At 36.4% G+C, this 26600-nt stretch overlaps 2 protein-coding genes across 2 annotated transcripts; one reads left to right on the forward strand and one right to left on the reverse strand.

Annotated features, from left to right (window-relative positions):
- Positions 1-1691: 1691 nt before the first annotated feature.
- Positions 1692-9737, forward strand: LOC109046769 (synuclein-like). The gene is made up of 5 exons (XM_019064574.2): positions 1692-1975; positions 5327-5368; positions 5490-5617; positions 8904-8960; positions 9599-9737. The coding sequence occupies exons 1-4, from the start codon at positions 1855-1857 to the stop codon at positions 8958-8960; spliced, it is 348 nt and encodes a 115-aa protein (XP_018920119.2). The 5' UTR covers positions 1692-1854; the 3' UTR covers positions 9599-9737.
- Positions 9738-13253: 3516 nt separating this feature from the next.
- On the reverse strand, positions 13254-24168 carry LOC109047030 (glutamate dehydrogenase, mitochondrial-like). Its single transcript, XM_042768851.1, has 13 exons — positions 23588-24168; positions 20927-21007; positions 20790-20845; positions 20367-20430; positions 19477-19571; positions 17942-18121; positions 16839-16976; positions 15753-15890; positions 15577-15657; positions 15198-15321; positions 14691-14782; positions 14525-14587; positions 13254-14137 (listed from the first exon to the last, which is right to left on the reverse strand). Exons 1-13 carry the CDS (start codon positions 23988-23990, stop codon positions 14018-14020), a joined length of 1635 nt encoding a protein of 544 aa, XP_042624785.1. The 5' UTR covers positions 23991-24168; the 3' UTR covers positions 13254-14017.
- Between the last annotated feature and the right edge of the window lie 2432 nt (positions 24169-26600).

Here is a 26600-nt window from a genome sequence, read left to right on the forward strand (position 1 = left end):
CTCGATTTTTGCCACATGATGGATACATATCGACCCGAAAGTGTTGCATTCTGAGCAGCTGGTATTAGATTACGTTCTCTCACTGTCCTGGAAAATGCAAGGAGTTATATTTAGATATACAGAGGTGGTCATCTAGTTTGCCTGGGCAGAGCATCCTCATGGAGGTGGATAACAAGGTCACATGACTACTAGTGACCAGACGCTACAGTATTTCTGCTTTGAGAGATCTGTCTGCAACATATCAGGAGCGGTTTTGTATCTTCCAGGCACAGCTGAAAGAATAAATAACTGCATTTATGCCAGGATGATTGATGACAAAACCATTGCATTTGTACTTTCATGAACTAGTGAGGTATTTGTATCAAATCTCTTCTTGTGACTGGAATCTAAGTAAACCAATCCAATCTTATTGCAAGTTTATAAGAAGATATAAAGTCACAGTTTTGAATTGTGAAATATAAACTCACAATTGCAAGAAGTCAGAAGTGTGAGATAAAAAGTCACAATTAACTATAATTTTTTTATTCCTTTGCTTAAATAAACTTGAATTAAAATTAGAATGTCCCACACACTCCAATAGCTATTTGAAAAAAGGGACAGTCTCGTCACTATACTGCCCAAAGTTCCTGTATAAAAACAGTTAAGAAAATGCTTGTCATTCCATGGGTTTTTAATATCATGTATCAGACTAGCATGCTTGAATCATTTTTATTCAGTTCAGAGTGGTGCAGTGGCTCAGACTGCACACGCTCACTAAGGGATTTAACTTTCTAAATATATAAAGGACTATACATCATTTGCCTTCATGTTGGATTAGCCAACACAAATTACAACTATGATGAAAAAACAAATTTCCTGCTGTCCTGTGCCCCAGTGTGATTTTATTAAGCTCTTATCAAGATACTGTTTTGCTATTTATGGAACTGCTTGTATAACATAGAAAGAGAAGGATTATTCATTGAGGTTTATCTTTCATATACTGCATGCATCAGAACAATTATGTGGTTCTTTCTTAATTTCACTTTTGCATATCATACAGAGGCTGCACATCAGCTTCAAAGAGATGATCCACACAAAGAGGATCCATGTTAGATTACAGCAAACATGCATTTATACACTCATGTCAGACTGAAATTATTATTTGATGAATATGACAGGCTCTGTGAGCCTGAGGAGTGTTGCCACTGATGCGGAAGCCGGTGCAGTGCAGCTTGCGCATTTTGATATTAAACTATGCACATGTAGAATATGCATATTGGAATACATGTAATCTAGCTACAATTAAATTCTGAATTAAATTTAATTATAATTACTTCAAATAGACTAGGAATCAGTGTTAACTAAAACTATTAAAACTGAAAATAAGATAAAATATAGCCTAAATATTAAATGAAAACTTAAGCTTAAATGAAAATTATAAATGTTGCCTTGGCAATTAGAAGAGGTTGTTTAATAGTTTTATGAAGTTGTGCGAAGATGCTGGATTTTAGCATTAAGAATTTAATCTTCCAGTACATGAATCTCATTTTTTATGGGTGGCTAGAGAAAACAGGCCAAACTGAAAAAGCTTTCTTCTTGTGGAATCCATTTCTCATCATTCCTCTCACCCACTTGTTATTATACCCCCCCCCCACATGCCTTCTTCTCTCAATCCGCTTGGCTACTCTTCTTGTAAAGGGTGTCCCAATCTGTCTGAGCACTGAGTGCCCATCCCACTCTCAAAGGAGCTGCACACACACTCTAGCAAACACACTTACCACACTGGCAGTCAGAGCACACACAGCTCCATTCAACAGTTATAAGACGAGAGCCACTTCCAGTTAAAGGACATAAAGCCCAGATCCGAGCTCCAGTATGGATGCGCTGAAGAAGGGATTCTCCATGGCTAAGGAGGGAGTGGTGACCGCCGCCGAAAAAACCAAGGCCGGGGTGGAGGAGGCAGCTGCCAAAACCAAAGAAGGGGTCATGTATGTAGGTATGTACAAATTCAACTGAGGGGAGAAAATTGAGAGAATTAAAGTAAGAAAAGGCTTTTTGTATATATTCCATTATATTTCGTACTTTTTTCTTCAGTAAAGTGTAGTGGAAATATAGAGCCATTTAAAATGGTATGGTGTGCCATTTTCATAATTAAAAACAATGCCAATTACAAATTTACAAACCAATTGTAATTACAAAAGCGTATTTATAGGCAATTTTATTGACAATTTAAATCTTTAATATAATATAATTCATTATGTTAACAAAAACAAAATATCATTTTCAGTTTTAGATAACTGAATTATTAGCCAGTGATGATACAAGTCCTGCAAATGGAAACCAGGGCAATGAAGATAAATGTGTGGCATGAGCCCATTATTACATTTGACTGCTGTGCTTTATCACTACAAGTAAGTGAACAACAGCGAGCATTCAAAGACAAACCAGCACTATCCACCTGCCTGTCGTCTCTTACTAGATCATAAATTCATTTGCCTAGATTCAGCTGAAAACAACACTGCTAGACAACTTACATGGTAAATAGTACTATGGTTATTTACTCCGGAGCAGTATTTTTCTACACGTTCCTACTGTCAGGAATGGGTGGGGAATGAGGAGGGAGATAGAAAGAGATAAAGAAAGACAGAAGGTAAAGGACAAGAAGGAGAAAGGAAGCACTTTGTGTTTTCAGTAACTTCAGGATGCAATCAATCGATGAGCTGTCAGCGGCAGATACATTATGAAGAGAAAAGCCAGATTGATCTTGTACATGACGTTTGGCACAAGCATTGTGTGAAATACATCATTTCTTGGTTGTGCTGCTGTGCTGACAGGAACACACAGTACTGTAATCCCATTCCCTTCTGGTCCACTTCACATCCCGGTCCACAGAGACCATGGTCTGCCCGGGTCAATACACAATCTTTGATGACTGTAATGGCTCTCAGTGTGTGTATACACCAGTCACAGGAGCCTGTCACTGTCTGCTTTCAGTTTTTAAGAGCATAACTTGTCCTTCACATCAGAGAAAGGAAAGAACAATGTGCTTGCTATTACAAGTAGCTTTGACTTATGTTGGAGAAGAGGAGAAGGACGTGTATGTGTGTGTGAGAGAGACAGGATGTGTGTGAGACAGAGTGTGTTTGTGTGTGTTACAGCTAGAGGTACAAGCTTTCCTCTGCACCACACAGACGATCTACTTTACTCAGAGAAATCTCAGGCTGTGACAACTGAACTGTGACAAATTGCCAACACATACACATCTACATATATACAGTACCTTTAATTTTTTTGTTTGTTTGTTTTAGTTTAACTAAACGAAATGAAAATGGGAAATGAAATAAAATCTGAGCTGAAATAACTGAAATAAAAATTTAAATAATATTAAGTTTACTTTTTAATTTTATGTTATTTAATTTAATGTTTATTTTATTTCAAGTAATTATTTTTTATTGTTTTAGTTTTAGTTAACAAAAATGACTTTAGTAGGGAAAGGTCTGAGACCACATTGAAAATCAGTGGTTCAGAATCTAAATTTTGGGGTAAAGTTTTAGGGTTAAAAAATGTTTTAACATTATAATGTAGAATTAATATATATATTATTATTATTTTTTGAGATTCTGCACTACTGATCACTACTGATCATGTGACTCTTTGCAAAGACAGTCAAACGATCTTCCATTGAAGATGCTGTTTGGATCATGCTGGAGAACATGATCATCAGATTTGACACAAACTTGTGGAGCTCATGATGCTCGAGTGCTGCTATCATTATAGCAAAAAAGCAACAAACCAAAAAACCATATATAATAATTAAATAAAAATAATTAACTAGTGGTCTCAGACATTTGGACCCCTGCTGTAGACCAGGCTGAGCTCACATAAAAGTGTCACTTTAATTTCTGTTGCATTATATAACACCAATTTCATCACAGAACTGTGTGAGCAAAGTCCAGCTTAATTATTTTTAATACGTAAGTCCATTAAGTCTCTTATGGATCAGAAATTAAAGCATTGGGATTGTACTAGAGAGAGAGAGAGAGGTGATGTAATTCAGATTTAAGAATGGAATACAAATGAAGATACAAGGCATTAAATTGTGCCATGTGTAAGTACAACTTTTAAATATAAATCCTGCTAGCATTTATATTATTATATATTAGCATTATTATCTGAAAAAGTGCTGTGCCATCTTTGTGTTACAAGATTAATCTCAATAATATCTAATAACTTCCTTTATAATCTATACTCAACTATATTAATATATCACAGTCTCCTCTTAATCGCAGCAAGCTGCAGCAGTTGAAACGTTTTATGCTTCGTCACATAATCCGAGATGCTGTGGAAGTGACATCATATTGCAGCAGTGGTCAGGTGACAGCAATATTCTTAGTCTTTATTGATTATAACATTAATAATATAAGATTTCAGGCTTGTGTTTGTGTTGCAAGCAGAGGCTAAGCCCTGAAGAATGTATCAATGTCTTGATAGTTAAACCAGCTCTTTGTCCAGAACAACAAGGACAATGTCGTGTCTCTCTTGAGGGGTGCACATGTTGGGAAGGAGGAGCGACTTTCACAGACACGTTGCTGTGATCTCAAAGGTTCTGGGAAAGAAACAGAGCTAAAGCTTGTTCTACAGGCCATTTGTGCAACGCAGATTCAGTACAAGAGATGCCAGGGCCTTTCAGATGCTGAAGTGGGATTTTCCACTGTTAACATGTAGGAAGCGTCTCAGTAGAAAGGATGTTTCTCAATCTATAATGCTTAATAGCACTTAGTGATGCCAATCAGCATTTACTTGCCATGATTTTGTAGAGTCTCTTGGGTACTGGAGAAGGCTGGACCTTTAGCTGAACTGCCAGAGGAGACTGTGCACAGCAGACTAAGTGAATGGATCCCAGGACAGAACAGGAGTCAGAGCTGAAAGCATCAATCAAGGATCAGACATCTGTCCAAAAATAAGATGAAATTAGGTACAAGGTTGTGAAAAAAACATTCACAGAAGCGCATGTCTAAGAGCTTAAAGGGATAGTTCACCTCAATAGAAAGATTATGTTATTATTTAAATAATTTGCTCATTCTAAACCTGTATGAATCACATTCTTCTGCAGAACAAAAAAGAAGGTTGTTTGAAGAAATGTCTCCGTATTTGTTGCACATGTTGCTTTGGACTTTTATTACATGGAAAAAAAAATCTTCTTTTGTGTTCCAAAGAAAAAGTCACACAGGTCTGGAATTATTCGAGGGTGGTAAATGATGACAAAATTTTCATTTTTAGTTCAGCTTATGCTTTAGTGTTATTAGCTGAACTTCGCAATAAACTTTTATTTTTATTTTTCTGACAGGCACAAAGACAAAGGAAGGTGTTGTGACAAGTGTAAACACAGGTAAAAGTATTAATAGAAACAGGTCTTAACTAAATAAAACACTCAAAATTATTTTCCTAAATACCCTATCTATGGAAAGTCTCAAATCAAAATATAAGGACATCTCTTTTATCTGTCCTAGTTGCCCACAAAACAACCGAGCAGGCGAATCTTATGAGTGAGACTGCCGTGGCTGGAGCCAATCAGGTGTCAGAAAAGGCGGTGGAGGGGCTGGAAAGTGTGGTCGCATCCACTGGCCTCGTCAAACCGGTAAGGATTCAATTTGCACAAGGCCAATAATTGGTCAAATTAACCAGAAAAAGTGTGTAAAAATGTAAACATAAGTGTTCAGTTGCATTGGTGTCTTTAGGCGCACTGTGTTGTTATTTGGTCTTATCATTCAGAAAAATTGCAAATTGCTTAAAGGGACAGTTCAGCCAAGAATGAAAATGACCCTATGATTTACTTAGCCTCAAGCCATCCTAGTTGTATATGACTTTCTTCTTTCAGATGAATTATTAAAAATGTCCTGGCTCTTCCAATCTTTATAATGGCAGTGAATGGTGGTCAAGATTGTGAAGCAAAATAAAGTGCATCCATCGATCATAAAATGTACTCCACACGGCTCCGAGGGGTTAATAAAGGCCTTCTGAAGTGAATCAATGTGTTTGTGTGAGAAAAATATCCATATTTAAAACTTTAACCGTAATGTCTAGCATCCACTAACTATCATAGGCATGTTCACGAGAGAGAGGCATTCCAGTGGATGATTTAGGACATAGGCATAGCGTAAGCTCTGGTGAGAAGTGAATGTGGAAGTGCAGAGGAAAGAGTAAAACAAAACACTAGTCATGAATTAGAAGTACAAAATGAGGATCTGTAAATAAAAATGTCAGAGGATTTTGATATCAGCCCAGAGGAGTGTCACAGAGCAGCCATCTGTTCCCAGTGTTCCCCTTGCTTAAGCCCTTTGTATAAAGACATGAACACATACTTGGGTTTTTAAAAACTCTTTATTTACCTTTATGTGTCAGCGAGGTGGATAGATGGATTACAAACACAGACCTCTACACACCCCAACAACTAGACCGTTGTGTTTCAGACTAGCCACCTGAACACTAAACCAGTGGACATTTAAGCTTTTCTTATAAACTGTTGACTATCACCTGGAACAGCACACTGTATATGGTGGCGGCCATATTGAACTGATTTACTTAACAACTTAACAAGACTTTCTTGTTGCATGTGGCTGTCTTGAACCAGTTACCTCATGAGGTAATACTGGGGCAAGATCTCCCCATTCTCTGTGATTTGGTGTCCCAAGTTCAGTCCAGTTATGCGGTAATCTGGGCCCAGAGTGCTAGAGCAGTCTTGAGTGAGTTGCCATTTGCTGATTTTGATGTTGAGGGGGTCTATGAGAAAAATAAATAAATCTAAAAAGGAAAGACGTAAGCTTAAGTTTGAGGGTAGTGTGGAGAGGAGGCAGGTTGAGGAGCTGTCTTTGCCAGAAGGGCCTCTTAATATGACTATCCCTGAGGACATAGTTGAACTGCAGAAAAAAGATCCAACTTTGCAGGATTGGTTCCAGAAGGTGTCTGAAGTAGATGGGGTTAGATGGGGTTGTCTCTTGTTTAATGGAAGAAAAGTACATCATTACATTTGTTACACTGCCACAGTAATCAGTGATTATGCCACCAAGTACCCAGAAGCCTTTCCCCTTAGAAAAATCAAAGCTAGACAAGAAGCCAACTGCCTTGTACAGCTGTTTTACAGCGTTGGGGTTCCCCGTGATTTTTTTACAGATCAGGGTACTAACTCTATATCCTTGCAGTTAAAACAGGTGTACCAACTGTTGAGGATTAAGGCTATTAAGACCACACCTTACCACCCCCAGAATGATGGTTTGGTCGGGCACTTCAACCTAACCCTAAAAAGCATGCTGCAAAAGTTTGTTTCCAAATCAAGGTCTGACTGGGACCAATAGTTACCTTATCTGTTGTTTGCTTACAGAGAGGTGCTGCTGGCTTCCACAGGTTTCTCCCCATTTGAACTGTTATATGGCCGGCAGGTGGGAGGTCCTTTGGACCTGCTTTAGATACAGTGGGAGGGACCCAAGTATGGTACTTGCAGTGTGGTCCAATACATGATTCAAATGAGAGAGCTTCTGAAAGAGATGAAATCATTGGCCAAGGAGAACATTAAAAAAGCCCAGCAAACTCAGAATGTTTGGTATGATAAGAGGGCAAGGGAGAGATTTGAGCCAGGCCAAAAGGTGCTGCTGTTGCTGCCCACCTGTGAGAATAAGTTGCTTACTAAGTGGCATGGACTCTAAGAGGTAGTGCAGAAAACTGGCAATGTCACATATAAGATCTCCATGCCAGGGAACAAACCTTCCGTATTAATTTGTTGAAAGAGTTCCACACCAGGGCTGCACAACTCTTTCTTTGTGTGGTCGAGGAGGAAGAGGAACCAACAGAGAAGCATTTTCCAACCAGGTGCACCAAATAAGCAGTATCCCATCTAGAGCAACCCCAAAGAGACCAGGTAAAGCAGCTGTTATACCCCAAGCTGTTTCAGGAGAAACCTGGGTGTACTAGCCTGGAGCTACATGACGTCATCCTTCGGAGGCAACTCCTGCCCGCCAGAAGATTTTTCGGATCCCAGGACGCCTGGTAACGGTGCTTAAAGATGAACTAGACATTATGCTCACCATGGGTGTTATTGAACCCTCCCTTAGTGAGTGGTGTAGCACCATTCCTAAAACAGCTTTCCTAAGGTAGACCCCTATCTGATACCAAGAATTGATAAGTTAGTGGAAAAACTGGGCAGAGCCGAATACCTATCCACTGTGGACTTATGCAAGGTGTACTGGTAGGTTTTTTAATTGCCAGAGCCAAAGAACTGAAAACTTTCAAAACCCCTTTTGGATTATACCATTTCTGGGTTATGCCTTCTGGCCTGCAGGGGGCGCCAACGTTTAATGGCTCAGATCCTGCAAAGCACCAGGGAGTTTGCTGCAGCCTATCTGGACAATGTGGTCCTTTTCAGTGAGACCTGGAAAGACCATTGTCAACATCGGAGGCAAGTCCTAGGGAGAATTAAGGCAGCAGGTCTTACCACCAACTGAAGAAGTGTACAATAGCCAATAGATCTCACTAGAGCTACAGTTCCCAACAAGGTGGTCTGGACTTTCCGGGACTTACAAGAGGCAGCATTTGGAGAACCTGTTCTGCTGAGCCCAGATTTCCAGAAACTGTTAATCTTGGAGACGGATGCTTTTGGAGTCGGGTAGGGGGCGGTGTTAATGCAGAAAGTGGATGGAGACTGCAGACCAGTGGCATTCTTGAGCTGGAAACTGTTCCCTCGAAACACTATGCCTACATCCTACATCATCTGCTTGAACACCACTCTCTAGTGAACAAGTGTATGACAGTTAGCGGAAGTTAGAAATTACGGTTTATAAAGTTTTAAACATGGATATTTTTTTTTTACACAAATGCATCTCTTCACTTCAAAAGGCCTTTATTGAGATGTGTTGATGTGTTTCTGCCTCCAGGGGGAGCTGACGAAGAAGGAGGGAGATGTAGAGCAGCCTACAGAAGCTGGACAGTAGGTGAGAGAGAGGATGAGCTTGTCTTGAGATGGGATTTTCTATTCTGCAAAAATTTACAGCAAAATAGCAACACCTTTAAAATAATAGTAATAGCAATAATAACAATAATAATAATATAGTATATTCTCTGAAAGTAATTCACAATTTGCTTCTCAAGTAAATTTATACAGATTAAGCACTAGTAAGAGATAAAGAACTATTAACTAGTAGATTTAAATGTAATGTGTTTTGAATGTAATTGAATGTAGAAAAATGCAGAAAATGTATGCACACCTTTTTAAATCAAATCTAAGCAAATCACTAGACTTTCTTCAAACACTGAACAAAACTTAATAATTATTTGATTATCTTTGAATGAACTTATTCAGGGAAGTCATTTGACAATAAGATCTGTGTCCTGTGACATTCATTAGTTCATGTAGTTTACAGTCTTACCAGACAGGTTTTATATCTACAGCCCATCACAACACAGTGTGTGCTTCAGAACAGTGCACAAACAGGCTCTCAAACATACCTCAGTGTTTCATGTGTAGCAAGTTTTGCAAGTTGTTTCTAAAATTATATTTTACAAATTTTGAAGAATCATCTGCACAGTATGTGCACTGAACCAACATAACCATCCTTCTGTTTCGTTTCAGGGAGATGTCAAGCTGAATGCCTCTGTGATGCTCTGCTTCTTGATCAAGAAGAGAGAGTTCATTAGCTGCTGTGCATTAGAGAGTTCATTATCATACTAAACCTCTGATGGATGCTAAATAAAAAAGACACCCACCTGTCTCTCTTGCTTTGACCTCACAAACTATATCTACTTAACTCAATTTACCACTTTCCTTCATGTAAACTTATCCTATTCACAAGAGAAAAAAAATGCTCATGTAACAACACTATTTAGCTATTTAGCTATATGCAATATTCACATATACTGAGCAGTGTGTAATCAAATCTGTGCAAATATTACAAGCATGTGCTTGTGATTTGGACATTTTTATATAGGCAAGGTCTATCTTTCTTACCTGCCCTAAAACTTGTTTTCCTCCACCCAACACAAAGAGATCAGATGGATGGTGATTTTACACAATCAGTGTGAGAAAAGATTTAAAATATTCCAGTCCAAATACACTCTCAATGTAGTATCTGAGACGATATTTGAAACAAGGAGCAGAAAAAAGTCAGAATCACATATCCAAATCCAAAGAAGAGGGCAACTGATGTCTGTAAGGGATGAAGATAGCTGGTTAAATCAGTTCTAGTATCTTAAAGTGTGGTTATAGAGTGATGGGGTTTTAGTAAAGCTCTTATATGTAGTTTGCTATTGCAGCCATTATAAACAACTCACAAAATCGGCAAATGATGTCAGAGCAGTTGCTAGGTTGCATGATTTGTATGTAAAAGCCATGCATGCTGCCTCACAACTTCACTTTTAACTGATCATATTAATTTACCTGACTCATTGTTTCCCTTTAAGTTTGAAAGCAGCTGTTTTTTTTTTTTGAATATTCCATCTGTAATAAATTCATTTTTGTGAAAAATAAATCTATTCTCATTTTTATCCTTATTTTTTTTTTAGAACAGAATGTTGCTAAGAAAGTTAACAAGTCTAGTTTGCACAATATTTGAAGTATAAAATAGCAAAAAAAAAAAAAAAAAAAAAGTAACAGTGCAAAGTATTTGTACTAAATAATTTTGTTTATATCGATAACATGAAGTACATCATATACCAAAGAGGCTGTGCAAGCACTACTTTTATTCAGTGAAACTATAAAAACTAATTTAAGAACATTGAAAGCATCAGAGACGCACACCCTTGAGATCAGAACACCCCTCCTGCTCTCCCCCTCACCCGCATATTGAATTTAATATGCATCTTAACAACAAACAAAAACGTTACCACATTACAATAACACCGAAAAGCACTATGCCTCTGGCAGAATCTCAACGTTTATGAAGTTTCCATGGTCTGCATGCGTAATCCGAGTTCAGAATGAGAGTTATTTAGCTTTTTCCACATTCCAGCTATGGGAGGGGGCAGAGAAGTCTATCAGCTCATTATTTTCCTCTTGCTCAGAGGAAAGCCATTTACACCAAAACATAAACAATGAAACTCATGTCAGAAATGTCCGTAACAAAACCACAACAACAATCAAAACCCTGCATATCCCTGAAAATCTTGACTCCCCCCGAACAGTAAAATAAAAATAATAAAATAGGACGAGAATCAAAGGACTATTAACCCTGTATACCTTCAAACTATCTCTAAACAATAAAATAACATAGAATAAAAAAAATTAAATATTAAATTACATAATTAAATAACTATATGCTCATGTTTAACAAATTATGAGTTATGCTGAAACCCTGTTTGATGATGATACAGGAAACCAGGTAAACCAGTCAAGCAAGCTTGCTGTTCTTTCTGCTGACTCCTTTCTACTCCACGCTGAAGTATCCAATAGGAGCACACATCCCTGACGTACTTTAATGGAGCACCAGCCTAATAAATCCGCATGAATCTTCCGTCTCAAAACACTGACACATACACGCTCTTGCAAACATCAACAACATAGAACTCTAAAAACATGTCTTTCCTTTCAAATTTTACGGGTAATAAAGCAGCAGATTCATTTGTCGACCAGGCTGTGGACAAAGCAGGTGAGTTTCTTATGCCTGAGAAGCTTAAAAAAAACTTTAAAATAGCTGTTGTGTGCAAAGTTTTTATACTTTTTATACTGAGGCTCTCTGTGTCCTCGTTTAACCAGCCAGTCGTTATGAGTTGTTTTTGAGTTGTATATTAATTTTCAGGGCACACAAGTATAGTTGAGACTTTTTCTGAGATTTTAAATATATATATATATATATATATATATATATATATATATATATATATATATATATATATATATATATATATAGTAGCTTATGTATTTTACCTAAAAATATTGGATAGCATATACTAACAATTATTTAATATAACTTGTAGTTTTACATTATGTATTTCTAATCCTTTTTCACAAACTAAATATGTAATAGAAATGTGATATCATTACTCATTTAACTGAATTATATTATTAAGCAAGTTGTTTTCCCTCCCTTTCAAATAGCCATGTTGCTTGTTTTAACTGCTTTTAAGTTTGTATTTGTTTTAATCCTGCTGATTGCTATATTTGTTCTCTATGAAAGCTAGATAAAATATTTTTAAGAATGCAGTCAGTCCAGTAATCATGCCACTCCGTATAAGGAATGGTATTAGAATGGGCCTTCAGAGTCAATAAAGCTATCCAAGGTTTTTTTTTTATTTTTAGACATCTAAGAAAAATATTTTTAATTTTTTTGTTTTTAGTGATCTGTGTATGAAAGATTATAATTTTTGGGATGTGTTACCATTATATAATGTTGCTTTCAAATCTCCCTAGCTGCTGTTGCTAAAAAAAAAGTGAAGGAAACAATTTCTGGAAAGAAACAGGAAACTGATAAGACCGGGGGCATGGGAGGTCTTTTCCCAAGTAGCGAGGAGAAGGACAAGAAACCAAAGGAAAAGTCAGGAGATGGACTAATTGGTGGCAATGTCAACACAGAAAAAACAGAGGAAAAAAGCGGTGGAGGTGCTGGAGGCAGCAATGCAGTAGACAAAAGTGGTGCAGACAGCAGTGAGTAATAAACAAATACACACACACACACATCCAAAAAAAAATAATAATAATACCAATAATGTAAATCCACCATGCACAAATATAATAACAGTAATATTTTGTGTTTGATTAGCTTTCAACGATGCACTGGATGACCTTGCTAATGAGTTCTGTGAAAAATGATGTTCTGACAACTAGGAAAAATCTCTTTGGCTGAGTTCTTGTCTTGCTGGAGACCTGTCTTACATCAGCACAATCTCCAAGTGTCATGGACTATAACAACAGAAGAAGATAGTCATTTGTTCCTAATGTAAATCATTTTAAACAGATGTCTCGGCAATATCTTATGTACAACTTCTTAAAAATACTAGAAATTATGCCTATTATATTCGTATTAGGTATTGTTTAAATAAATGAAACTTATTTAGCATGCTTTTGTTTTCAAAACTGTGAGTGAATAAATGTTGAGTGAATAAAGCTGAATAAAAAAAGTTTTTATTACTGATTGAAAAAGGTCTCATTTTATCCACTTACATGAGCATCGAGTAAAATCTCATTGTTTGTTTGTTTTTTAAATCACATTGTTTTTTCTTAATATTTTTTGGTCAATATTTTAAAAACAATTCAAAGTACAAATACAATTAACCCAGTAAATCAGCTGGCACACTGCAATTTTCATTTCTGTTTTATTAATAGAAGACAACTTAAAAAGGCAATACAAAGTCTTTTTTTTTTTTCAAAGGCTGTTTCATATTAAATGCTAATATTGCGATGAAAAGAAAACATTTGCTCCCAAATATATCCCCTACTGTTTGCATATTATTAAGAAATTAAACATTTAAAAAACAAAGGGAGCTTTTGGTTATCACTGAAAAATGTTCCAAAGAGCAGCAAAACCAGATATTTATGTGCAACATTTTGGTAACAGATATAAAAAGCCTGAGATTCATCCTGTATCCCTTTCCCACTTGACCATAACAGTGTCAAAATGAGTGGGGAAAAAGTAACCAACTAGAAATTCTAGAAACTGTCATTAGAATTAACAGTGTGTGGCTGTGACTCTAAGGCTTAATGTGTTTCAATATGCAGCAACTTCATTAACACTGAAGAAAACATTACAAAATAACTTTAAAATAAGTTACAACTGATCGGTGTTTCCTGGCGAAATGTGGCAAAGAGAGTGCATTAAACGGACTTTGGCTTTAATTAAAGCTTTTCCAAAAGCCATGAATATTTGAAAGGATGATAAACTAGATAATTCTAAAGATGCTTATTGGTAATCACATGCATAAATGATATGACATATATAATGACATATATATCTATGTCGTATAAAATGTAAACATGAGGAGCTGAGGGGTTAAGTGATATACCTTGAGTCTGTGCAGATGAACAGACTCAGATATAGAATCAGGTAAATAATAGAGTTATCTATGTGAAGGTAAGGCCAGCCTCATGGTAAACTTTGAAGACTTTCTCAATGGCGTTGACGTAGGCCGCTGTCCTCAGGTCCAGCCCAAGGTTATACCTATTAGCTGTGCGCATGATTTGCTAAAAGAGGAGAGATTAATTATGTGAACAAACAGAGCAGTATTTTACATCACAAAGGCTCTTCATACATCAAATTATCCTAAATACAGACAGATGAGTTCCCTGCCTCCCGAGACAAACACAATCTTTTCTCAAAGTGAGTATCATTCTAAAATGAATCTTAATTATGCTGCCTCCAAAATGACCTAATTTTGCTCAAATTCTAGGGCAGCATGGATCCAATCCATTTAATGGGCTTCAGGATCTCATTTCCAATTTCAAAAACAACTGACTGACAGCAACAATAACACATGAACTACAAAAAAGGTATAATACATAATATATTTGCATATTATTATATAAATAAATGTAAAGGACTATTATATATTTATATATATATCTACTTACTCTGGCAGATCGCTCCATTGTGTAAGCCAATCCAGAATGCACAATGTCCTTTTCAGAAGCTCCCTATCAGATAAGCAAAACAAGCGTATAAAGGTCTAGTAGTCAAATATGAAACGATTTAAAAATGCACATTATATGTGACAAGAGCTTTTGCGTTTATACTCACAGCAATCCTCTCTTGAAATTCAGATGTGGGAACAATAGGTATGGCTCCACCATGTTTCCCAAACTTCCTTTCCAGACTCTCCTGCACAGACACTGCCAAACAACGTAGTCGATCCCCATTAGTAATGAGCAAACTGACACGGATTTAAGATTCGACTATCAGTGAAGTGAGGTCATTTCAGGCCAGTCAGATGAAAGGCAGGACAGAGCAAGTTGGTGTTTTTGTGTATACATGCAAACATACCCAGATACTCTCAAGGGGACACCAATTCAACTATATTTGCTCGTGGGAGCAGAATAAACAAAGTGAACAAAAATACCACATGACCTATTCTAGCCTGCCTGAACCACCAACATTATCTAGAACAATTAGAAAATGGAAACCAAGCCCTTCCAGGGAACTAAATCTACTAACCAACCATACTGATTTTTATAAGCAAACACTTCTAAAAGCAAACACTGTTTTACTAGACATGATTGTTTCTGGGAAACAATTTTTTTGACTTACTAAGGAGATGGTAGTTTGAGTCCCTTTCGTATTTGAAGGTCAGTCTGCCATAACTGACGTGGTTTAGGTTCTTCAGCCACTCAAAGTAGGAGACTGTCACACCTCCAGCATTCAGGTACATGTCCTATATATAAATTATTTATTTTTAATATCCTATTAGCATCAAAGGATATTTTCAAGGCAAGATCAAAGTAGTTTAAAAAAGGGGGAAAAAACTTTATTACAATAATATAATAAAACCTATATAAAAATCTCCTATAAATAAAATCAAAATAAGGTAAATATATTAAATAAGATATGCATATAAACCAAATATTGTCTAATAGACTAGTAAATTTAGATTTAACATTAAAATAACATTTAGGACTGGAAAACGTACAGGGATCACCATGATATTCCTCTCTAGGAATATCTTGTCAGCTTCAGGGGTAGTGGGACCATTAGCTCCTTCAGCAATGATCTGTGAAAATAATAAGTGTTACACATTTGTCTTTTCATATTCTCATTGCAGCTTGAAAATTACTATTGTTATGGTTGACTCTGTTGACCTCTAACCTTGGCCTTGATATTGTTGGCGTTTTTCTTTGTAAGCTGTTTCTCACTTGCAGCAGGGATCAGAATATCACACTCAGCTTCCAAGATGCTGCCTTCATATGGGGTGGCCTTGGGAAAGCCAACAATAGTGCCATTGGCCTGGAAAAGAGAGTATTTGGCTGCATTTACACTGCAGGTCTTGATGCCCAAATCCGATTTTCTGACTATATCTATTATATATTTCTGTGATTTTTTTGACGACCTGCTTACATCATCTTTTAAAAGTGACCCGTATCCGATTTTTGCATTTACACTATACACTGCTGAAACTACCAAACGTAGACGTTCTGACTCGGAAAAGGAAGTAAAACAGCACGAAATACAATGGATGCAGATGCAAATAAAATTATACAGTGTTTTGCTTTCCATAATATATTGAAAAAAGTCAACAAAAAAAAAAAAAATCAGCAAAACATTGGTCTCGTACGGCGGGGAGAAAAAAGCGCTTAAACCGTGCCTCCCCATATCTCGTGAAATGTCTTCAAACTTATTTATTTCTGTAACAACCCTGCATCTTCGCCCCCAAAGACTTAAAAGACATGAAACCTCCGCATTGCTCCACTGTGTGTATCTTTGTCCTCTATCACACCTATAATAAGTCATGTGATCTCAGTTGGTGGCGTCCACCTGAGTTGACGTCACTTTTTTAATGACGTACGACTCGCATTTACTGGGGAATATCCGATTTGTCTGCTTACTTGGCACATGCAAATGCACGTATCCGATTCATATCCGATTTATTACCACATATGAATGAGGCCTGAATCCGATCTGTGAAAATCGGAATCCATGCGGTTTTTTCCTGCTTACACGTTCAGCGGTCATATCCGATCTGTGCCACATGAGAGGAAAAAATCGGAATTGGGTCACTTGAACCATGCAGTGTAAATGGGGCCTTCGATACATTTGGATTATAGATTTGCACTTATCACATGTAATACTGCCAATTTGCCACAAGGTGGAAGCCTTACAGTGAATATTCTTACACTGAACTGACGACGACGCTACAGAATGTCACTCCAGAGGAAATGAGTGCTTCATACTCACTAGCTTATAGTCTTCCAGCTCTTTGGGATCGATGCCGTTAGGGTTCCAGATGCTTCCATCCAGCTCTCCGACACCCACACACTTTGCTCCGTAACGGTGCAGGTAACGCATGGAGTGCAGGCCCACGTTACCAAATCCCTACAACAGAAATTGGGAAAATTCATTAAATATTTTTTTATACTGACAGCGGAGCTGAAGGTAATGTGGAATACTGATGGATTTAGTGCAGGAACATTGCTAAACATCTTTATACACTGCAAAACAAAGTCAGTATTTGTGTGTCATGGTTAAAAAATCCAAACATCACTAAAACAACATATACTTACTTCAGAAGTTAAAGATAATTAGAATTGTTTTGAGATAATATAGCTTGAATTAACATACATTTTCTTACCATTCTGCCAAATAGTTTAATCATAATCAAACTATATTTTTAGATTTATGCTTAAGACAGGGAAGAATATTAATGGTACACAAACTTAATTCAAAATATATTCACTATAAAAAGACATATTCAGTATTTTATCTTAAGGTATATTGAGGCATTTTACCTAACCCTAAGTGAAGTGGTTTGAATTATTTTTACACATACTTGTCCCAATTACTACTACTTATATTTGCAATATATATTTATTTATCTGACATTACAATGAAGTGTCGCAACACATAGTAAAATGAAGGAGTTTTTAATCATTTATGAAGGAAGTATAACATTTGCTGGTTTCGCACACTTTTAAGCTTTCTTTATAAATATTGATTGTGCATCTAAAAGCACACCGAATATTTAAAGTCCTTGGACAAGCAAAGTCAGAATGATCCATGTCAGCGTACACTAACTGATGGCACAGAGTCATGAGATAAAGGACAAAGTGCCTGTAAGTTCCAGCATGCAAGCAGAAGAATAAACAATAGTAATTTTCTCATTGAGATAAACATACTAAATCATATTAAAAATCCAAAGTTTGGAGTTACCAGTGTATTTTGGACCAATGCATAACAAGAACAATTCTTTAGCCAACTGATTTGATATGAAAAAAAAAAAATCAAAAGCATAATGTCATAAACTTGAAGTGTGGTTTATGTGTTAATTGACATGCACAAACCTGAATGACAAATGTCTTGTCTCCAAACCCCGGGCTCAGGCACAGCTGGCTCATGTAAGAAGCCTCATTGACAAAGTTTTCAATGCCATGGAAGACACCACGGCCAGTGGCAGAAATACGCCCGTGGATTCCCCCCTGACTGATGGGCTTACCAGTAACACAGGCATGAGCATTGATATCCTGATAAAGAAGAATTATAATTCTAAACATTTGAAGAATGTTGTTTGATTTCAAACAGAATAACATAAACTGTGATGCTTGTTATGAAGCACGAAACCATATCTTAAGTATTAACTGGTGCTTAGCGATATGAGTACTCAGTGTAAGGTCCTGTTGATGTTACAGTATATTTCTCAAGTACTTTCATTTATCTCGCTACAGGGCAGCTTGCAAACAGAACAGAACACCATGGCTATCTAGACAAAGCACATGACTGCCATGGGAGGACAGACTGTACTGAAGGAGTCTGTCAGGAGAGGGTGGAAAAACACAGGGGCACTTTGTTCTCTTGGTCCTATAAACACCACGCTCTTTGTCAGGGACAGTAAAGGCTCTGGGCACTGAGTCACCAACACAGCCACAATCTGTTTGTTAGTTCTTACAGATATCCTGTGTGATTTTTCAACATAGCTACAAGATGTTAAAGCTTTATAGAAATCACTGCACCATTTCAAGGTAATGTAGGCCTATGCAGTGAATTTTCTGTATGCGCTTATTTATCTAAGATATTACGCTATGAAATGTGTCTTTGGGGGAAACTAGATTTGAATTTCCTGAAGGAAGTCTTTGCAAGGCAGCAAAAGTAAGTTTAGTTTTTAGCTTGTTCTCTGATGCAGAGTAATATTTACACAAAATCAAAGTATGTCTTGTTTACAGTCAGCTAGACAAAAGCATCAACACATAAGACGACTATAAATAGTTAAATATATGCATTCCAGACAAGACTATTAACCATTTACTATATGTAAAGAGATTTAAGGAAGAAAACAACTGCAAATATTACAACAATTTCATTGCTGCTGGATGCATTTTGAATACTAAAAATAGATATAACTATAGCGGAAATTATAATAAGGCTTACAAATTCACAATGCATTTGATCCACTACCATGACAACACAGTTAACCAGTGCTTTAAATCAAGAGAACAATAGTTAAAAAATACAACAAGAATGAAATATAGTAAAAGTACATGTATCTTAAAATAAACTCTTTCTCTTAAACAGACACATCTGGTTATCAGAAATAACAATGTAACTACAGTGTTAAAATAAATTCAAGTACTTTATGGACTTTTGCTATATTCTATTTGACGTCTACATTCTTATCCTGCTGATTATTCAGCTGGCATATTAAATAAAAAAAATCTAACAGCATCAAAATATCACTGCTTGCATGTGATGTCAGTGGCATGATCTGTAACATAGCATATTGTATAATATAGCATGCCAAACAATACAATTGCTTTCTTATACATTTCGCTAAAGCAAACCTGTTGTAAACTATATGAACACTTGGTCAGGTTCTTCAACTTACATGATGGCCCATTGTGTTAGCATATGTGTCAGCAATCCAGGACATTTCCCTTTCTCCTGTGCTCATGTCCGGGGCTGGGACGTCAATGCCAGGCCCTGACACAGGAAACAGAAATGAGTGTGCGACTGATCCTCTCTTCCCATGCCCATGACTTATTTATTTAACTCAAATAGATGGACACAGTTAATTTAAATCATAAAAACCTCTGTGATGATATATTTATAAGACATTATGGCAACTGTGTCACTGCACAATTTTTTGAGAAGCTACACTGTCAGAGAGCAATGTGGGAATCCTGCACTCAAAAACACCTACTACCTATTGAAAGCTGGCTCTATTACAAGCTCTTTGAACTATTGTAACATGAATACAGCTTATCTAGGCTTTTGGGCTACAGGTTAAATAACTTATGTAGAGTCAGTTGCAGCCTGTTAATCTTTACTGTGCCATCTGATGCTAAGCATTAGATGACTATTGTTCCTGAGTTGTGGTTTAATCTTCCATAGAATTTCTGTTTCATTCTAGTCGAAATGGTAACATATGCTAAACAGATGTAATTTGGGATCAACAAATATTGATAAACTACTGTTTACTATAAATACATTTTAAATATAAAACAAAACCTTTCTGTACCATGCACTGCCTCATAATTAGCAGACTTATTTAGCATCTTCAGCACTCTGTAGGATTTGACTGAATGAATCTTAAAATGTGTTACACAGAGGACTATGCTTTTATAGGTAGATGAGTGCATAATTGGGCAAATTATTCCATAAACACCCACAAGGAATGAGCGACGCATAGACCTTTGTGCATGATGGGCATTTCGATTCTGCTGAGCTTTTGCAGAACTCAGGAGCAGATTCAGTTTATGCCTGCTCATAACTCACCAATGAAGCCCTTTTTTGCCAACTCAATAGTAAACCTTCTTGTGATCTTCTCCAGTTCTATGTCCTGAGTTAGGAAAACAACAACAACAACAATAAAAAAAAAAAAATGGTGGAACATCTGTGACTATAGTGAGATTAACAATATGGACGTATACAAAAAGAAAGCAATGCTTGGGCATTCATTGTTCCAGCTGTAGCTGGGGAATCCATCATCTGAGTGCTAAACTCAAAACTCAATGTTTAATCCACCAATGATAAAATACAAACAAACAAAGAACAGTCACAAACAGTCTTAACAGACATTAAACCCTGTAGGATTTTACTTTGCGAGTCATGAAATTAACAACATCCTGAATCTAATGGTTCCAGAGTTTCTGAATATATGAATTATATTTAGTCTGAGAATATGAAGAAAACACTCACAGAGTAATTCTTTGGGTTAATTTTCACCCCCGCTTTAGCTCCTCCAAAAGGCACATCTTGAGAGCACAGTTCATGTGAATGATTAAATGTTCATACTGAACAAATACATTTACACATAAACAAACTTAAGCACTTACCTACAACTGCACATTTGTATGTCATTAGTGAGGCAAGGGCTTTCACCTCATCCACTGACACCTCTGTGCTATAACGGATACCTGGAGAAGCAGAATCAGTGTCCTCATCAGACTTTAGGTCTACGCAAATAATGTCTATAGATCACTCAAGTCATTAAACAAGCATCAAAGTAGATCACATGCATTATAGCCTTCTTTTTAACTTGTTTTATGATGCTAAGACAGGATATTCTCTATCAATTAAAGCTTACAGACTACAACACTTTGATAACCTTTTATTTCACTTGAGTGCTTATATAATGCAAGACATTTAAAAGCTCTTGGGAAAATAAAAATAAAAAATAATAGAATAAAAGCTGCCAAATATTCGCCCACTGCAAAGGTGGGCCTTGTCTTTCAGTTAAAATAGCATTGATGATCCAGACTAATAAGCTGTTTAGAGTAGGACGTCTGGAAATTTCAAATGCTCTAACTGCCTTGCACAAAAAAACAAACAAAAAAAAGGTCTACAGTTCTGAGAGGGGAAATTTTGTGTGGCTAAACAGGCAGTAAACCAACCACCGTGATGACTCAATCTCTTCACTGAAATACAAGGAAAGAAAATCTAGGCAGGGCCCAAACTTGATGTGATTAAAGCCAATGTGTCTACCCCAAACTAAACATCTGTTTTCAGTCGGCCTCAAAAGCACTGCTTGGACAGCACTAGCAAGTTTCTTAAATTCATGGATGATGTGCTAGTAATTCATTATAAATTACTACTACTACTGTTTTGTTGGCTCTTCTGAATCTGTATGCATCTGGTTGAATGAGTATGTACTACTGTATATATTCAGTGAGTCCAAAGTCTGCATCTTTTTACCTATTATATGCATGTTTTTTCTTCATTTCTTGCATGTTTAATCAAATATCTGAATAAGATTGCAGGTTATATTATTCTTTACCTAGCTTCCTATACCCCTATATAAGCCAATAGTAAAAACAAAAAAAAAACAGTATAGGATAAATTACAGGAAAGAACCAACTTTGAGCTCTTCCCTCATGAAAACTGGTTTTGAGGGCTCTTATACATTATCTTAATCAGAGACTTCCCAGCACACAAGGTGCAAAAACGCATGATGTGCTAACTTTTTATCCGGTTACTAGACCTCAATGTAAAATCATTGACTAAGCTAATTTACAAACTTAACAGTTTAAAGTCTAGCCATGTATTCAGTGACTGTCTCACGGAAAGCTCCCCTTGAATCTACTCAATAGAAGATCAGGAAGTGTACGTTATAAGATCTCTTCCACTTTCTACTTTGTTGATCAGTTGATCTGCAATTTATGATGTTTTATTAACAAGGTTCGGGAGGAGCACGTCAGATAATTAGCCTAATCAACACTGGTGGACCACAATCAAGTAATCAATACCACAGCATAAATACTGCTGTCTTACCTCTATCCATTGACGGTTAATCAGCATCCCTCCTCCACCCCAACTCCTCAATTCAAGTTCACTTTACAACTAGACGGGGAGGTGGGGTACTCTAGGTTCTGGCCAATCCTGAGCTCGGAGCCCTTCCCCGGACAGCACGCCAAATACGCATTCCATACCTCAGCTAATAATATGTAAGCGTGAACTAGTAAAAAAAAACACTTAATATGGTGGTTAATGTAAATGGGATGCAAAAAATGTAAATTTGGGTTTTCTACAGTTGCAGTTGTGATAGTTTTATAAAGGGGAAACAGTCTGAAAATGCTGATAGGATGGAGTTCTATTCAAGGAAACTGCAGAGAGATTGAACTGCTCTTGGGGGGCTTCCACCTCCCTTGCCTAATAAAGCATTGCACAGTCAGTCCCGACAAAGCAAAATGTAACGGCCTAACAAACAACTCCAGAATTGGTCATGCTTGATAAAAACAGCTCTTACACAAGCACATTCCATTGATAATAAAGGAGTTCACAACTTCCAAAAAGTACACAAATATCTCTGCAAAGATAAGACTGTAATTTATATGATGGGGGGGGGGCTATTTCAAGCTGTACATGCAGCTGAATTCCAGATGGTCTAAGTTGGTCATTAGCTTGTATAACATCTTGTACCAGAAACAAACTGGTCCAACCAGCTTGTTGTGGTCAAAAAATGTTTTAAAACGCTCTAGTTGGTTCTCTATCTGGTCTAAGATGGGCACAAGTTGGTCATTTGCTGCAACAAACCAGCAAGAGACTTATTAGAATACCTAATGTACACATTAGACCAGCTAATGACAAGCCTGGACCAGATAAATCAATTAAACCAGTTCATTCTAATGTAACACCTAAATATTAGCCGTTTTATTATCAGCTACAGTATACTGCATGTTGATTTTTTTGTGAAGCTTCAAACTCCGTATAAGTTTAGGAGTCAGAAACGCTTGCACGCCAATGTCGCTGCCGCGATATGGGATTTTTTTTTTCCTAGTTCATATGCACGCCACGCGAGGCCTATCTTTTAGCACTCTCTGTCAAATTTTAAAGACAATGCGTGTAAATAAATGTGTTGTGACGCAGAATCATGTCATGACAATGGAAAACTTAAGAAGATGCTTTGACAGGTGTGAGGTGTTTTAGTTTGCATCTGTTTTCAGTCGAGAGCGCGACTGCTTCCTATTAACGCCTGAGTAAATAATGCATGAACTTGCCTCCTTTACACGGGGTTCTGTGCTGACTGTGTTGAGCTCTATAGGCCTCGATCATCTCCCACTCCCCGTTGTCTCTCTTGATGGGGAACGACACGGACAGGATGTGGTTGCAGGGCTTGATGATCTTGAGGATCCCCCGGACTCGGTGTCTCTTCTGCTCGGGCGTTTCTCTCGTCTTGAGATCGTGCACGAGTTTATCCTCCACGATAGAAGCTCCGCGGTCGAAGAAACCCTCGACCATCCTAAAGAAGTTAGGGTCATCGTCTTTCTCTCCCACGGCTTCGCTGTAACGGCGGACCCGCATGAGAGTCGCGGAAGCAGGCAAAGCAGAGTCAACGCATCCCGAGGCCAGCGCGCTGCTGCCGGCTGCGCGGGTGACGAGCTCCCCCAGATACCTATACATGATTTTGAACTAACGTACAAACTAACAGTATTAACAAAACGAAAAAAACTAAGACAGACAGTGTCAAAGGGTGGGACGGAGTGAATAAGCGGACACCGCAGCTCCTCCTTTTCCCCCACTCAACAAAGTGTCAACCTGAGAACTGTTTTTGAGTTGTTTTAAGCGGCAGGCATCAGGCGTGCCGTGGGTCTCCACCTCAAGCTGGGAGGCGCTCAGAGAGCAGGAACCCGTAAGAAAACACTGCGCTGTGAAAAAAATATTAACAAGTATTAAAGTTGCTGCTGTCTATGAAATAAATGTATTGGCTAAACTTATGTAATTTCTCTTTAAAAACGTTTTTAATTTTTTGGGGGGTAAATGTTCTTTGAGGTAGCCTACTATGTACTGTAATTGTCATGGTGTTTTACTACAAACTATAATAGATATGGATTTAAGAAATAGTGACAGAGATTTTTTATTTTTTTATTTTTGTGAAAGGAATGCCACCTGAAAAGGGCTTTCAAAACAGACTGTGATGCCTATAAATAACACAATTAACTTTGAAAGAAATTTATATGCCAGTATTTCTAGAGTTGTTTATTTTGTAGTCCTAAAACCCCAGAAGAGAATTTACATTTTGAGCCATGATTCACCTCTGGAGTTTCTTTTTTAGCATGGTGGTCTAAGATTTATGAATAAAATAAGATTTGCTATTAACACTATATTAAGAGACTTGGACTATATGGCAAGCCGTAGTAACATTTAATCTATAAACTGCACTAGTATCTAATTTAACGTTACTTGTACTTATTTTTTAGATACTAGTATCTTTTGCATTAAGTACTAGTACTTATTCATTAACTACTAGTGCTTATTTTTTAGGTACTAGTAATTATTCTTTAGCTACTAGAGTCTTTTGTAAAGTTACTAGTACTTAATCATTAGTTATTAGATTATTTTTTTTTTTGATTATAGTTATTATTTATTATTTATTAGTTATTATTTATTATTTATTATGTACTAGTACTTATTCATTAGATACTAGTACTTATTTATTAGGTACTAGTATTTATTCATTAGATACTAGTACTTATTGATTAAATACTAGTACTTATTTATTAGATACTAGTACTTATTTATTAGATACTAGTATTTATTTATTAGATACTAGTACTTATTCATTAGATACTAGTACTTAATTCAACAGTGACTAGTAACTTTTATATTGTTACTAGTAACAAATTAAATTTTTTTGCTATTGACTTCTATGGGGATCTGTCATTGAGATATCAACTATTCAGTTTTGACTAGTATGTATTCCACTAGTGACTAGTACTTAATTTTTATGTACTAGTACTTATTCTTTGGGTACTAGTATGTATATTTTAGATACTAGTACTTATTCATTAAATACTAGTACCTATTAAATAGACACTAGTACTTATTCATTAGATACTAGTGCTTATTATTAGATACTAGTACTTGTCCATTAGATACTAATACTTATTTTTTAGATACTAGTACTTATTTATTAGATACTAGAATTTATTCATTGGGTACTACTGTTATTTATTAAAAACTAGCACTCATTCATTAGATACTAGTACCTATTAAATAGATACTAGTACTTATTTAATAGATACTAGTACACATTTATTAGATACTAGTACTTATTCGAAATGTTACTAAGATTTTTTATTTTACTAGTAAAATTTTTGAATTGAACTCTACTGTGGCCATTCAGACTAGTCATAACATAAGACTAGTAAAAAAGCAGATCTGACTAGAAAGATAAGAATTGTTACTAGTAGAAATTACAAAAGGTACTAGTGTCTAATAAATAAGAACTAGTACCTAATGAATAACTACTAGTATCTATTAAATAAGTACTAGTATCTAATGAATAAGTACCAATATCTAAAAAATAAATACTGGTATCTAATGGATGCTTACTAGTAATATTTAAATAGACACTAGTTACTATTGCAATAATTACTAGTCAGAAATTAAAAGATGATATCAAAAACAGAATAACTACGAGTCCCTGTTCATTTGGAGATATCTTCAACCTCATAAAGAATTAGTGAGAATGTATTTGGCGATATCTTCATTTAAACAGATCATTACATAAACATGAGTACCTCTCCACCGTCCAATCAGAGTCCACATGGTAATACTACATGCAAAATGAATTTGATTGTTAAGTAAGGCTTACTGGCTTTGTATGTTAGCCTAGATATTGTTAATTGGTTACCATGAAAACACAAAGAAAGATTACAAATCCATATATATAATATATATATATATATATATATATATATTATATATATATATTACAGTATAATGATATGTTTCAGTCCAAATTCACTTCACAACATCAGTCGAGTTTTTGAAATAACGTATTATTGTAACCTGACATGGTTTCATTAAACAATTCACTTCACAAATCATGCCACATTATATACAGTGATAGAGGGCTATATCATTTAGGATTGCATTTTAAATCTTTATTCTTATAAAAATACGCAAGATGACTTGAAGAGCAGAGAGATAAAACCATGTTTATTGTCGCAGTCAGTAAAAAATCTAAAATCAAGTTATTCAGCCACTAGGCTACATCAATTTCCTGGA

The sequence above is a fragment of the Cyprinus carpio genome, chromosome A13 (genome assembly GCF_018340385.1).
Source record: "Cyprinus carpio isolate SPL01 chromosome A13, ASM1834038v1, whole genome shotgun sequence".
NCBI lineage: Eukaryota > Metazoa > Chordata > Actinopteri > Cypriniformes > Cyprinidae > Cyprinus > Cyprinus carpio.

Coding starts and splice junctions, on each gene's coding strand:
- LOC109046769 (XM_019064574.2), top strand. CDS start 1,855: ATGGATGCGCTGAAGAAGGGATTCTCCATGGCTAAGGAGGGAGTGGTG. Junction 1,976..5,326: donor AGAAGGGGTCATGTATGTAG/GTATGTACAAAT, acceptor TTTTTCTGACAG/GCACAAAGACAAAGGAAGGT. Junction 5,369..5,489: donor TGTGACAAGTGTAAACACAG/GTAAAAGTATTA, acceptor TATCTGTCCTAG/TTGCCCACAAAACAACCGAG.
- LOC109047030 (XM_042768851.1), bottom strand. CDS start 23,990: ATGTATAGGTATCTGGGGGAGCTCGTCACCCGCGCAGCCGGCAGCAGC. Junction 18,122..19,476: donor CTAACACAATGGGCCATCAT/GTAAGTTGAAGA, acceptor CTTCTTTATCAG/GATATCAATGCTCATGCCTG. Junction 16,977..17,941: donor ACAAGACATTTGTCATTCAG/GTTTGTGCATGT, acceptor TTTCTGTTGTAG/GGATTTGGTAACGTGGGCCT.